The sequence below is a fragment of the Bactrocera latifrons genome, unplaced genomic scaffold (assembly GCF_001853355.1).
Source record: "Bactrocera latifrons isolate USDA-ARS-PBARC rearing strain unplaced genomic scaffold, ASM185335v1 scaffold_111, whole genome shotgun sequence".
In the NCBI taxonomy this organism is placed as follows: domain Eukaryota; kingdom Metazoa; phylum Arthropoda; class Insecta; order Diptera; family Tephritidae; genus Bactrocera; species Bactrocera latifrons.
In genome coordinates, this window is record NW_017534531.1 from 713,231 (window position 1) to 728,105 (window position 14,875).

The window sequence follows — 14,875 nt, forward strand, 5'->3', positions numbered from 1 at the left end:
GTGTAGAGGTGGTCGAAGATGCGCCGCGCTCCGGAAAGCCTGTCGTCGAAAATTGCGATAAAATCGTTGAATTGGTCGAAAGAGACCGACATAGTAGGAGCCGTAGCATCGGTCAAGAGCTGGGCATGAGCCATCAAACCGTTATAAACCATTTGAAGAAGCTTGGAGTCACTAAAAAGCTCGGTGTATGGGTGCCACACGAATTGATATATGCGTATATAAATAATCAGCAGGGAAAGCTGGGTTGGTTTAGTCATGTCCGTTAGTTCATCTGTCTGCCTGACTGTTTAGTCCTGCAATTTTTGAGATATCGATCTGAAATTTTGCAAACCACCTTTTCTTTTTAAAAAGCTACTCATTTATCGGAGTTTCCAAGCAGTGTCAACTCATCATTCCTCAAAAGTACTTCCACAATGTTTGCTGCCACTTAAAAGGAGCAACAACCCCGCGAACATATTGAAATAAAAATGAGCAGAAATGGAGTACGCAAGGTACGTTGCTTCTCGCCTAAAAGTTGAATCATAACATTTTTTATCAGCAACTTTTAATGCAAATTTCGATGAACCCGTAAGCTTTCTTCATAATTTTCGATGAACTTCTCTTCCAGCTCATAGCTTGCTTTTGTGTCAAAAATGTCTGAAATCGGCCAGTCCTTTCCTTCTCCATCAACTACCTAATATTTCAAATTCTGAAACTTTCGATTGATTTTATATAATGCATATCAGTTATTATCAAAATAATGGTTCAGTACGCATTGCGCGGTTTGTCTAATATTCCGTCGACATAGTTACCTAGCAGAGTCGGTAATTCGAGCGAGCGATTTCGTACATCTTTAGTCTCTTTATTCTAGTGGATAATGCGTATGCGCAGAGAAGTTATACAGTACAGGAAGATTTTGCGGAAGCCACTTGATTTACCAACTTTTCACATTTGGAGTGATTATAATCCATAAGCCCCCTATAGGCAGAGGGAATTATTGGTCCATATTTCTTCAAAAATGAAGCCAATGTTTTGTGATATTATGGGATACGTAGATAAGTCTGAGACCATTGATGCCTTGTAAGACAGTACTCACCCCAAAGAGATTGAAAAATGGTTCTTTCGGTTGACATTTATTTGAACTAGCCGCGGCGGTCACTTTTCCGATATAATTTTTAAAACATTTTGGAAAACCCTTATATTTATAAAAAAAAAGGAAACGTTTTGGCCATAATTTTAAATAATATGTGTCTCTTCAGCCGGGAGCGCTCCATCAACACTGGTTTCAGGCTACCAGACCCCTGTGGCGTCTTTGAAGTGGAAATGTAGCCTCTTTCAGAGAGATGTGCATTCACTCCGTTAGCCGAGCGGCTGTAAAGGCTTTGTGCTTGTTGACTGTGCGCTCATTAGCAATAGCGCCAAGCGCTTTCCATATTGGATTTCTATAGGTGCCCAGTCATTGCGACATCTTACTAACCCAAAGTAAAGTACGTGGCTGTAAAGTACTGAGCTACTTGTACTTAGCAAGGTTATTCTCCCCGCAATTGTAGGTGTTCTGACTGCAAATTGTCCAATAAGAACACGCGGGGTTCGAGTAAATATTTTACCACACGCATTTTGCGAAAGCTGTATTAAGGAAGTCTAGCTTTTGACAAATTGAGATTGAAATATCTCGATGAAAACACCTTTGGAGAACCTAACGAAGTTGCTGGGATTGAAACTAACCGCCTTCATCAAATTGTGGTTAGCTCAAAACGCTTTGTCGATTTATGAAGATCTGGTGATCCACTTTTAGGGAGTTTATGTGTGAAACAAAGGACGAATATATTTAAAATCGAGATCCAACAGCCATCCATGAATTAACCTTATCACTTAACCTAACCTAACCTAACTATAGAATATATATTTGATATTTTCAGAACTCACTTCAGCTGTCAAAATTCCATCAAACTTTGAACAACACATTTCAGCCTTCTCGTAAATATTGCTGCATCATAAAAAATATGGACGAATTTGCATTTCAAGCACAATTTTCACACTTTGCTGAATGCCTTGATGACTACAACAACAACCAGCGTGGCAAAAAAACCGCACGCCGGAAATAGCAATTTATGACCACGCCGGCTGTGTGTTGCCGCTGGCAGCACTTGCCAAAGTAGAAGTGAAAAAGAGCAACCAAATTCAGCAAAAAGAAACAAAAAAGAAAAAAGGACGGATTCAAAGAAAGAATTAAAGTGCCAACAGTTTTTGCTTAATCGATGACATTTTTTCCTTGTGCCAGCATGCAACTTGCTTTAGACTACTTTAAGGCGCCGTGGCAAGAATTGGGCCGTTGGAAGTGGGGGGTCCAACGTCGAAGTGTTAGAATTGTTGCATGTGTCGCTCACTCACCCGAGCACGTTGGTCAATTTGCACAAGGTTAGCGTGGGTGTATGTGTGTTAGTGGACGCATGACTTCAGTCTTAGTGGATTCATTAGCGGTTGCTTTTTTTGCTTTGCCTTACGCTAGAGTACTCAATACTCTGCTGCTACGCTGGCCTTTTCGGAGTGCCGTTTTGCGCGTCGTGTTTTTTTTATTGTTTTTGTTTTTGGCTACACGAGTGCCCGAACCATTTGCAAGCATTTGACTTTATTAGATTTTGACACGTGAAGGTGAAAGAGCACACGGGAGAGTTATTTAATGCGGTGGAGTTGTTACGAATGGCGGCGGAGAAGTAGCAGCTAAATGATGGTAATAAAGGCGAACGAACGATAATTGAGCGTAGAATGAGCTGGGAGTGGCAAGCGAAATGTTGCTTTCTATTATGAGCAGTGTCATGTCATAAATATGTGCACATATACATATTTACAGATATAAATTTATACATACGAAACGAAGGTGCGCCAAGCTTTGTTTTCGTCCATTTTCGGCTGTTACGGCGTTTTACTATAAAGGCGTGTTGCTGCCGCCGCCGCGCTCACGTTCGCCGCTAGTCAAAGAAAGTCTGAGTGGTTTGTGTTTGTATGATATCTATCTCTCCTACCACCAGCACCACCACTAACTCATTTATAAACCCATACCCAGCAGGCAACTGATTAGTTTGTGGGTGCACCCGGGCGTATGAGTGTTGATAATTTATTATTTATAAGGTGTATTCTACGCGTAATTGTATTTGATAGTATTTCCATGTTTTCCTTGCGCTTACCACATACGCATACACACACATACACACATGTGTGTGTACTATGTGGCATAAAGAATAGGTGCGAAGCGTCTGCTGTAAATGGCGGTGAGCTCTAGCCACTCAGGCACACAATCTAATTGACTGGAATCACATGTTGATTTTTGTGTAACGGCGCCGTGTAGCAGGTGGCTTGACTTTATTGTTATATACGGTATTTTAATGCACACATATGTATATGTTTAGGTGGAGTAATTGTAAGCGGAAATGGAAATTGAAGGAAAATTACTTGTCGAAAACGGATTAGCTCTGCACACACACACACAAACACATATGGGCATAAAAGAAAGAAGTATGAAAGCCTCCATTCATGCTTACAATACATAATGTATGATCAAATAAAATTTTATTAACCTGATTAAGTCGTGAATTAGCTATGTAGGTGTGTGTATGTACTTAGTAATACTGTAATACTTTACGATTTTTAAAAAGATGTCACCTTGCGCAGTAAGTGGCGTGAGTGCGTTTTAAATAATAGTGAAATACAATTTGTATGACAACTATATGCTATAGTTAACCGATCTCAGCAATTTCTTCAATAATTGTGGCATTGATTTGGATAATAATCTGTTGAAAATTTCGTGAAAATATATTTGCATATAAAAAAGTTGTCTAAACAAGGACTTCAGTTCGATGGGCCAGTTTGTATGACAGCTATACGCTATAGTAAACCGATCTCAGCAATTTCTTCAATAATTGTAGCACTGCTTTGAATAATAATATATTGCAAATTTCGTGTAGATATCTTTTGATATAGCAAAATTTTCCATACAAGGACTTGAGTTCGATGGGTCAGTTTGTATGACAGCTATATGCTTTAGTAGACTGATATCAATAATTTCTTCACGTGTTGCAGCATTGTTTTGAATAATAATCTATGCAAGATTTTGAGACTATACCTTTTCAAGTAAAAAAGTTTTCCATATAAGGACTTGAGTTCGATGCGTCAATTTGTATGGCAGCTATATGCTATAGTAGATCGATTTGAGCAATTTCTTCAAAAATTATAGCATTGAATTAAGTAATAATATATAGCAAAGTTTGTCCAGATACCTTTTTATATAAAAAAGTTTTCTATACAAGGACTTGTGTTCGATGGGTCAGAGACTCACTGGTCCTTAGTAATGTCAGATAGAGGTATAGTTTAAATTTAGCTGAAGTTTCCTTGCCCACGACGTCAACATTTTTTACGAGCTTTAATAGCAACTTAATGATTACACGTTTGGTACTTCCTCCAGTCCCTTGAACTCCGAAGTTCTTGGATAATTGAGTCGAGTTCAATATAGATAGTGCTGAACAAAGGCATTGAAGGTGTCCCAGCGTCTCTCTCAAGTTATCTTCTCTGCATTTTCTGCATGTATCGTTATCTCTTATACCCATGCGGCTTGCATGTCATGCCAGTATGATGTGACCTGTCAAGCCAACGGCCAACAGCTGTCCGGCAGTCCTTTCGAAACCGTGTGAGTAAGAAGCAATCGTGTTTTTCTAACGGTCTCTTGCGCCTGATTTCGGCGACCCTGCTTGTACTTAAGGCATTCCATCTCACCACTTTTCGTGTATTTTTCGTTGTACATCGTTCTTAGTGACTTCCGTATTTACTGTATTCGTGTGATAGCCAGTCGGATGGATCGTCAGCTGCTTCCTTTACCGGAACTAAAAAGCTTTGAATAACTCTTCCTCCGGGGAGTGTGCCAAAACATTTTTATGGAGAGCTTTCAGTGAAAGTGTTGAATGGATCATGAGTGGGGAGGAGTCGTTAAATCTACTACTAGACGAATATTTTACGCAGAACCCATTCGCCGAAGAAGTACCACCGGGGGAGATGAGTGCTGCGGAGTCGATGGATTTAACGGATGAATCCAAACTCAACAGAAATGTTGGAGAAGACTTAAATGTCAGTTCTTAATGAATTCTTGATTTAGGCTGCCGGAAGTGGCTTACTTCGGAACTGTAAAGCATCTTTTAAGAAGCTCTGCATACACTCAGATAGTGGAGCGGCTACACAGGCTTAGAGCTCAATGATTTCATAAACAATAGCATCAATTTACTTTCATATTAGACTGGTTTGGATGCCTGGTCACAGCGGAAACGCTGCAAACTGTAAAGTCGATGAGCTCGCAAGAATGTACATGCCTAAACAAATTACATCAGTCTAGAAGCGGACCGCGTCTGAGTTGCCTGAGGTTGGAACGTAAGGTCTATTAATTTGCTCACTCACCGCACATCTCACCGCCCCGTTGTTAATTCTAACACGACATTGTCTGGAGAAATCTTGACGCTTTTTTCTCTACTATGCCGTTTACTCCAATCTGAGTTGGAAACACTTTACTCACTACTTCGGCAAACCAGGCGAATTAGCTGAAATTGACTTCAGCCGTATCAACCAGTTTGTGCTGGTCCAAAGCGCTTTGTCGATTTAAGAGGGTTCTGTAGATCCAAAATAAGAATTTGTTGGCAACATAAAAGACTGGCATTCTCAGCTCAACAAGTGTAATCCTTCATGATTCCTGACAAGTTAAAAGTAATTGCTGCTCTTTATTTGAGAGATATTAGCAGCAAAAGAATTACATGTAAGACTGAAATCGGCAATTAGTGCACACGATCGAATATCAGGCAATTATTTGCTGAACTCGCCAATATCAAAATATACTGCCTTTCTTCCTGATCTCAATTGAGTGACAATTCGCAAATATATAAATACGCTTCAATAAAAAAGCTCATCTAACCGAATACTGCCTCTTCACTGTCTACCATATAATCGTATATATATAAAATATATATTCGTATAGACACATATACAGACTTACACTGTCATTGACTGTTTTTTCGCCAATCAAGTTGCCATGCAGCCAGCAAGTCATTCAGCTACCAGTTTGTGTACTCACACTTACAGCCAGTCAGGCGTAAGTATTCGCAGACAGTTTTGCAAGATTCCTCTTCTTAATTTTAAACAGCAGACTTGTTGTCTTTTGCCATCTCTACCATGTCTATGCTTCTTCTAGTTTTCGTTTTTCCTCTTAATTTTTTCTATCATCCGAACTTATTTATTTTTGGCAATTGCTCTGTTTCAGCGTATTTCCGTTTCTTTTTGTCGAATTTTATTTTGTTACCAGGGAGTCGTGCTCGTCGCTGAGATATATAGTACATATGTATCTACATCCCGACCATGTGTGTTTATAGTTTTATAGCCTTCTACATTGTGAAAACCTGCAGGTAATTGGGAATACTTAAGAAGTTGGTATTGGTATTCTTTTGACTTTAGAAACCAGACAACCTGACAACACTACTTGGGTTTCGAGTAGAAAAATTGAAATAGCCGTGACGGGTATTCGAGAAACTGATGCAGTTATAGAAGAAATAAGAGCTTGAACTTCAGTTTTCGCTTACTCGCGAACACTGCAGGAAATGTCAGAACCAAGGCTCGAGGAAACATCTTGTACACTTGCTCCGCTCTAGCACGACAACGCGGCATAAATTATTAAAAAAGGTGTCGATGAACTACGTAACGGCATCGTTCCATCCATCCATGCGCCGTTAGTTCTGCTTTCTCCAGAATAGATAAGGAAGAGAGATCAGTACGAAACATCTCTTGTCATCAAAGAAACAGTCGTCGCACCAGCCACTTGGCTCCCACGTCATTGTTGATAGTCATAACTTGGAAGTCGTAGACAATTTCGTCTATCTTGGAACCAGTATTAACAGCACCATAAACCAGGTAATTCAACGAAGAATAACTCTTGTCAACAGATGCTACTTCGGACTGTGGAGGCAATGGAGAAATAATGTCCCCTCTCGACGAATAAAAACCAAGCTCAATAAGTCACTCATGCAACGATGAGCTGTATGAGGCATACGACGGCATTGACAGAGTTCAGCGAAATAAGAGACAGCGTATACTCTGGCTAGATCGTATCGTCCGAATGGATCAAACAACTACAGCTTTGAAAGTATGCGACTCAATACACGTCGGGAGAGACAGTGGATGTAGTAGACCTCCATTCTGTTGGCAAGACCGGATGGAGAAGGACCTGGCTTCGCTTGAAATCTCCAATTGGCCCAAAGCAGCGACTAGTGCGCTATTGTAAACTCGGCTGTAACCGCGTAAGCCATATAAAGAAGAAGAAGATCTAACTTGGTTATCGTTAGCGTTATGACGGTCTCTGATTTAACATAATTCGGGTCTATTTTATAGAGTAGTTTTCATAGGCCCGCTTATCATGGATATTTTGTTGGTTTCCGGCCAAGTGATAATTGTAGTTACACTTCGACGCAGCTACTTTTCCTTAAATGACGTAAGTGAAGAAGAAGACTACTCTTTAATGATGTTTCTACATTAGACTATCTTAGTTTATTCTCGCTCAAAATACGTTATTTCCATCTTTTATGTTTGCCTGTCTTGAACTCTATCTGGAATCAATTAATCAAAAATCAAAATGTTCATAAAAGTTTCCAAGGAACCAAAAATTTTTCCCGTCAAACTTGTATGTTGGGTATAAAATTTTCAAGTACAATCTACATACACAGGATCTCTTAGCTTTTTATTTGATTCTTCTTATTTGAATCTTATTTGCGCTTTTATTTCAGTGGCAAGCAAAACAGGCAAAAACATTCCAACCCAAACCGCCGAGAGTGGGGAGAAGACATTGGAAATTGCTTGTGAGCCCTAGGCATACGTTTTATATGCGCTACATGTAGGAGCACTTGTCGGCTTTAACAGTTATATGCTGAAAAATTCGTTTAGCTAACGCGTGTGACTATGAGCGTGTGTGCGCGTATGTTTTTAGCTGTGTTAATGCGGTCGTATATGCCGTTACAGTTGGTTGGCTCGAAAGCGCTCAACGCGAATGGTTCGTTAGGCCGGCTTACTGCTGGCATGTATGAGACTGATTGACTTCGTGTCTAGGCGATTATGTGTTATGCGAGAGCGAACATTTGGCGGCTCTCACGAAAAGTTAGCTCAGCGAAAATATATTAATTTATAGTAACGGTATAGTATTTTTGACCGAAAGCATAAAGTAATGAAAGCACTTCTGGGTTAATTTTTTTTCTTCTAATTTTTATTGTGAACTTTGAGATAACATTAATTTTTTTTATCGTTTTTATTGTGAACTTCGAAATAACATAAGTCGAATTTGTCGTAAAGACGTTAAACTAACAAATTCTTGCCAATTTTCGCGCAAAGTGGCAGCGCTGTAACGTTGTTATGCCGTTATATTTCCAAACACACACACACACACCTAGTTCCGTTTGTTTACTTGAGAGTAAATTTTTGACAGTGCTTTGCTGCACTAGTTACTCTCGCTGCGCTCTCCATTATGCGTCTTGTCCTTCGAACAAGTGTAGCGTGAAACATTTCAGTGTGCTTGTGTGTGTATATGTGCTTTTGTCCTGCGGGACTGTAGGTTGCGTCGCTGAAAAAAGGTTCGCTCACCCGTTCGCTTATGCTTGGCCCATTGTGCGGCGTGGCTGCGTCCGTACGACATTGCGTTGCCTCGCTCATGTGACAAAACGTTTATTTTCCTTGCGGTGCGTGTGCTGAGCAGACGTTGGCAGTGTCAGTACACGGTTGTTTCGGCACGAATCGAAAATTTACTTCTGCTTTGCTGTTTTTAGTGCGTTGGCCGCGTTTGGTAGGCGTATTTTGTGTGCGTCGCTGGTTAAGTTTTCGAATTTCGAAAATTTGAACTTAGTAATAGTACTGCAACGAAACGGTTTCAGGCGAAATAACGGCTGTGCAGCAGCAAAAGTTTTTATCTCCAATTGTGTGAAATAAAGGTGTGTTAAGAGCTTTAATTTTTTTTCTAGTTTCTCAAAGTGCAAATAAATAAAATATAAATATTAAAATTAAACAAAAAAAAAAAAAAAAAAAAAAAAAAAAAAAAAAAAAAAAAAAAAAAAAAAAAAAAAAGGCGTATCACCGTCCCACCTGTTCGTGTTGTTTGTTGTTATTTCATAAATGCACTGGAATCCTCAACACATTCCGGCATTGCACGTGCCTTGCAGCATTGATTAAACAAAAAAATGTGGCACACGCGTTGCCTTGGTGCTTTCCAATGCAAAAATTTGCATATGAAACCGCTACACTATTGCATTCAAAATAGAACATAAATACTCGGTCTAATGAAGGTGCGTGCCGTTTTGAGCGAAAGTAAACAAAGTTTTCGAGGCAAATAAGCAAAACTTGTGGCGTAATTAGAAAGCAGGCATTAATTCAAAAACAAAAAAAAAAAAACATAAATAAAAAAAATTGGAATATTTTTCGAAGCACTAGTGTGGTCTAATTAATTAAAAAAAAATTAATTTTTTTCGTGGTAATTATGTGGTCTAATTCTGCGTTTAGGAAATACGTGACATTTCGAAAGCACTGTAGTGTTTAAATTAAGAGATGTATTATGCATGATTAAATTTGAAATAATACCAATATATCTCATAAAGTATTGTTAAAATGTTGAAAGGTGATATTTGGAAAAAGAATTTTAAAGATTTTGAGTAGAAAGTTCTCTACGTTGTCTATTAGACTGCCAGAGACTTTCTAAAGCGATTACACCAATATAAGGATTCGTTTCGTGAACTTGTTATTTCGGTACCAAGAGCTCACTTATATCGCGGTATACATTGTGATAAAAAAGTACTCAGAAATTTTTAATAAAAAGCAAAATATTTAATTCAATATTTATTTTTTTTGTCTTCAAAGTAATCTCCACCAGATATTAGATATTTATCTTAACGATTTTTTCCATAGTCCTTGAAATACTTTTGATAAGCGCTTTGTTGGATGGTCATAAGCTTCTTCAGCGAATTTTGTTTTATCTTTTCGATCGACTGAAAACATCGTTTCCGATGATTGTGGATTTGTTTGTATGTCAAGCTCATAAAACCATGTTTCACTGGCAGTTGTGATGCTCTCCATGAATGTGGAATCGGAATTTACACGAAGAAGTATGCCGAAAGAGGCCTCATTTAAGAAGCTTTAAAAGTATTTGAACGGATTTGCGAGAGATGTGGAGCTCTCTTGCTATCTCGCTGACGATTTTTAGACACCATATTCTTCCCTCTTTTAGTATTTTCATCAGTTGAAGAGGTCGAAGGTCGTCCAGAATGATGCATGTCTTCAACGATCTCTCTAATTAAAATTTCCGGGGTTTTTTTCCCACAAGGTGCAACTGAATTCGAAGGCAGTTTTTCGAAATAAAATTAAATGAAAACGATTACAAATGTATTGTTTAAAATTTAAAAATCAATTCCTTTTTGTAAAAATTTAATTTCTTAAAATACAAATTTATAAAAATTGTATTATGTGTTAATAAAATAATAGCTCCTAGTTGAGACTAATGGAATATGTGTATCTAGTTTGGACACTGTTTTGATTTCTTTGTATTAAAAACAAGAAAAATCAATTTCGTTAGCACCAAAGCTCTAATACCCATCAACATAATTCCCTTCAAGGTTGATACACTGATTATAGCGATCTCCCAACTTTTCGATAGCATTTTCGTAATACGTTATGTCGTTTGCTTCAATATAGAAGCAAAGACAGTTTCGGTGAACAACTCTTCATTCGACGAAGTGGAAAATTCTTCTATTTCACATTCAGCTTCACATTTAACGGAATTTTTTTTGGAATATTTTTTGCTTGGCGTCCTGTTGATGATGGAAGATCGAAAACAGAATTTTCATCGGGTCATGCTATACCTTTTTGGAAATCTCATTTCATGCGCTAACACGTGTTTGATTGATTGTCGTTTCTTTTAAGTCGTTTGTGAGTTATAGCGTCGCAAACATGGAGCAAAATAAAGAGAAAATACGGCATATTTTACAGTACATACTACTACGATAAAGGCAAAAATGCATCTCAAGCCGCCAATAAAATTTGTGCAGTTTATGGACCCGGTACAGTTTCCATTTCCACCGCACAACGATGGTTTCACGTTTTCGTTCTGGTGTAGAGGTGGTCGAAGATGCGCCACGCTCCGGAAAGCCTGTCGTCGAAAATTGCGATAAAATCGCTGAATTGGTCGAAAGAGACCGGCATAGTAGCAGCCGTAGCATCGGTCAAGAGCTGGGCATGAGTCATCAAAAAAATTTTATGAACAATTGGAAATGCAATAAAAATACCGCAAGACATTTTTGACAACCAAATATTAACTTCTTTATTAACAACAGTGTAACAATGCAGATGAAGCAAGCTAACGAAAACATTGGTTTGTGAAATTTAGTCTCACAATTTCGATTTTGTATCGAATTTGTGTAATGTCACATTAATAACTGTAATTTGCTTATAAAAAGTCAAGGAAGTGGTCCATTTTTGAAGCGCAAAGTTACTGAGGACGAAAAGTAGACCGGAAGTCACCAAAACAGATTCTGTTGTCTGTTTGCTGGGATTTCAAATCGTTTAGTTTGAGCTTTTGCTCAAGAATACCACGATTATTTCTCAAGTTCATTCGGATAAGCTGAATAAGCGGAATTAAAATAGTATAATGCGGGGTCTTATACAAGTTTTTTGTGTCGCATGAAGCAAATTGCCAAGAGTCATGCGTGTTCACCTGCAATTAATAAAAGAGTTTGAATGACACCCTCTATGTGCATATGTTTCTCTTAAGTAACTATTTTTAAAAACTGCAACTATTAAATATATGTTTTGTGTATGTATTAGGGTGGGTCAAAAATTGCGAATTTCTTTCGTTTCGTACTCAAAAAAATAGGTTCGTAGATACCTCTAAGAAAGTTTCATGGTTTTTGTATGAAATTAAATGCTCCACAAAATTGAAATTATAAATTTTTTAAGTACATATGTAGTTGTAAACGAGATTGGAAGTTTTCCACATGATGTTAAATAAAATATAGAACTGCAAGACAGAGGATGCTCCCAATTAATCGGTCATACTTGAAGAAGCTCACTAATGGGTGTAAAAAAAAATAATTTTTTTACCCACCCTAATAATATTACATAAGGATGTATAAATATATTTATATATTTTAATCCACTAAAATATTTACCGTTAAATATATAAAAATTTGTACATCTAATTATCGCTTAATGCATATAATCTATTTCTATGCGCACCTAACCTCAAAGTCGGGCTATTTTTCATAAAAACTCTGAAATATACCAAAAAAACTGAAAAACAAACTAAAATTGCTCCCACCTCTCTGCAAGTAAATTAATAAAGTTTGCCGCAAAAAAAGCGTAAAATAACAAAATAAAATTTTGATAATGCAAAAATATTGAAACTGTGACGGAAGTTTAAAATTAAAACCACAAACACACACATTCTCTGGGCGCAGCGCAGCTAAGCGCGCATCACCGCAGTTATAACCGCAGCATAGCGTAGTAGACAAAAATTCAAAACAAAAAACAACAACAAAAACAAAAACAAAAAAGCACAAACTTAAGTAAAAACAACAACCACTAAAATTACAACAACAAAGTCTAACACAACAACAATACAATTACTACATCGCTCCCACTAACGACCGCAACCAACACTTCCCGGCAGCCATACAACAACACTAGCAATAGAAAGCACAAAAAAAAAAAACGAGAAACATTAAGTGAAATCCCAAAAGGCGCACGCGAAATGGGCTGCAACACCAGTCAAGAGCTGAAAACAAAAGACGGCAACGCTGGCAGCGCTAATGGCGAGGGTGAGCTCGCTGTCGAGGCCACCAATGCCGCCAACACCGCAACCAGCAATGGCAATGTTGGCGGCGCTGTGAGTGTCGGCGAGCAGAATGGCAATTTGGCGGAGCAACAGAAGGCGGTTGGTGGTGGCAGCGCTGGCAGTCAAACCAGAAAGACAGCATCCGCAGCTTCTGCCGTGTCAGCCACGTCCGCAGCATCGGCAGGTTCGGCGGCTACGGCGACGTCAAACAATCTCACAAATCACTCGAAATCAAATTCAATTATAAGTAACGGTGATGCTAACAAGCGTAGCGCCTCACGTGACGAGGGTGACGGTGGCATACTCGAGAAGGCGTTGGCGGCTGTAAAACAGCAATGCGATAAAGCGGAAATAACCGAGTTCAACGATATGAGCGAATTGGGTGAATTGGGAGAATTGGGCGAAGATGAAGGTGAGTACGTGGCGCCCCATACATACATACAACAACTAAGTACTTGTACGTTATCCTTTTGATTGTTTCTTTCATTTTTCGTTTTGTTTTCGAAAACTTTTATTTATTTTTTTTTTCAAACTGCCTTATGTGCGCGTATTTCGTTTGCTCTGTGCTATCTTGTGTCTTATGTCGACGTGTTATGTACCTGTATATATTATATATCGACTTAGTATGTATGCGCTTTACTGGCATTGCCCGCCACGCTTAGTTCATAAGCTGCTGTCAGCGGCGTGCCCTTGATTCCCTGCTTTTACTGCACGCCGTCAACCAAGGTGTCCTTTGCTTCCCTCCCAAACCACACCAACCAGCACCGCAAATGCTTACGCACCAGTATTCGAGTAAGTTATTGCCGCTCTTGTGTTACGCATTTTAAATAATCTTTGCCAGATTCCTTTGCTTCGCGAGTTCGGTGAATTTGTTGTATCAATTTGTGTCTCAACAACTATGACTGCGCCACTCACCCGACACCTGTACGAAGATTACCTATCTTTGCTTTTTTTCCCTCTCATTTCCACATTTCCCTGCAGCTAAAGTTTGTTCCTTACCTATTTCTATTTTACAGTTAAACGGTTGTTGCGAATTATTTGACAGCTGTCAGCTTTCTGATTGTCATTTCGTTGCTCTCTTAAGCCGAGTTTTAAATGTGTTGTACCCAATTCGCTATTCTAACGGGGTTTTTGACACTAATGCGTAATTGAATTTGTGGTTCATGGTTCACAAAGAGTTTATCGAATTACAGCGCAGTTATTTCGTGGTGTCTTATAGAATTTGAAAAGGTGGTTTCGTGCGTTCGAAGTTCAGACACTATTTGGTACGCTAAAAAAGTACTGAAAAGAGTATCGCGGGTTATCAATTAGTGTTGCGAGAAGTCAGTGAGCATTTACTACTTTAAAATTTTATTAAAAACATTTCTTAGACATAAGGCAGATCTGAGCAAAGGTAACATCAAAATTAAGGTTAAGAAATACTTATAAAAATTATTATTACTACCAGACAGCTGACATATTTGTTTGTATGACATCTCTTGGGAGTATTTTTGGACAAGGAGGAAGAAGAAGTTTTTTTCTTTCTTATTTCTAAACTACGGGGTCTCTTCATGATAACCGTACCTATTTAGGTTCACTATCTGTTCGTAGTTTTATCTTAAGCGTATCATATTTTAATGAAAAAAATGTATATGAAGATGTATATGAATTGAAAATTAAATTAAATTAAATTGAATGAAGGTTTCGAAAAAGTTTTTATAAACTTAAAGAAAGGTATAATTTTCTTTCAAACAAGAAACACTTTGACTTTGATTTCACTGATTTGCTCTCAGACTCTGAGTTTCTGTAAGAACTTACGTCTGAATATTCGAAAAGCCTCGCACGCTTTGACCTCTTGCTGGATCTTTTGGATAATGGAGTCGCCAAACCAAATTCTTGCGGCTTTTTATGTGCCAACATATCTGCGAGAGAATTGTATGTAGATAAAAGCCACTGGTGGATAGGCGCTATAGTTTCTTTACGGTTGGGTCAAAGTTTACCTTACCTGGGGTATATTGTCGAGAACTCTCTATA

General features: G+C 38.4%; 1 protein-coding gene across 1 annotated transcript in view; it reads left to right on the forward strand.

Annotated features, from left to right (window-relative positions):
- Nucleotides 1-12,466: 12,466 nt before the first annotated feature.
- The window catches only part of LOC108974361 (uncharacterized transmembrane protein DDB_G0289901), a gene marked incomplete at its 3' end in the record, with an annotated part of 224,825 nt that continues 222,416 nt past the window's right edge, over nt 12,467-14,875 (forward strand). Inside the window, 1 exon segment of the mRNA XM_018942128.1 lies at nt 12,467-13,274. Coding sequence (XP_018797673.1) covers nt 12,779-13,274 — 496 coding nt within the window. The 5' untranslated portion in view covers nt 12,467-12,778.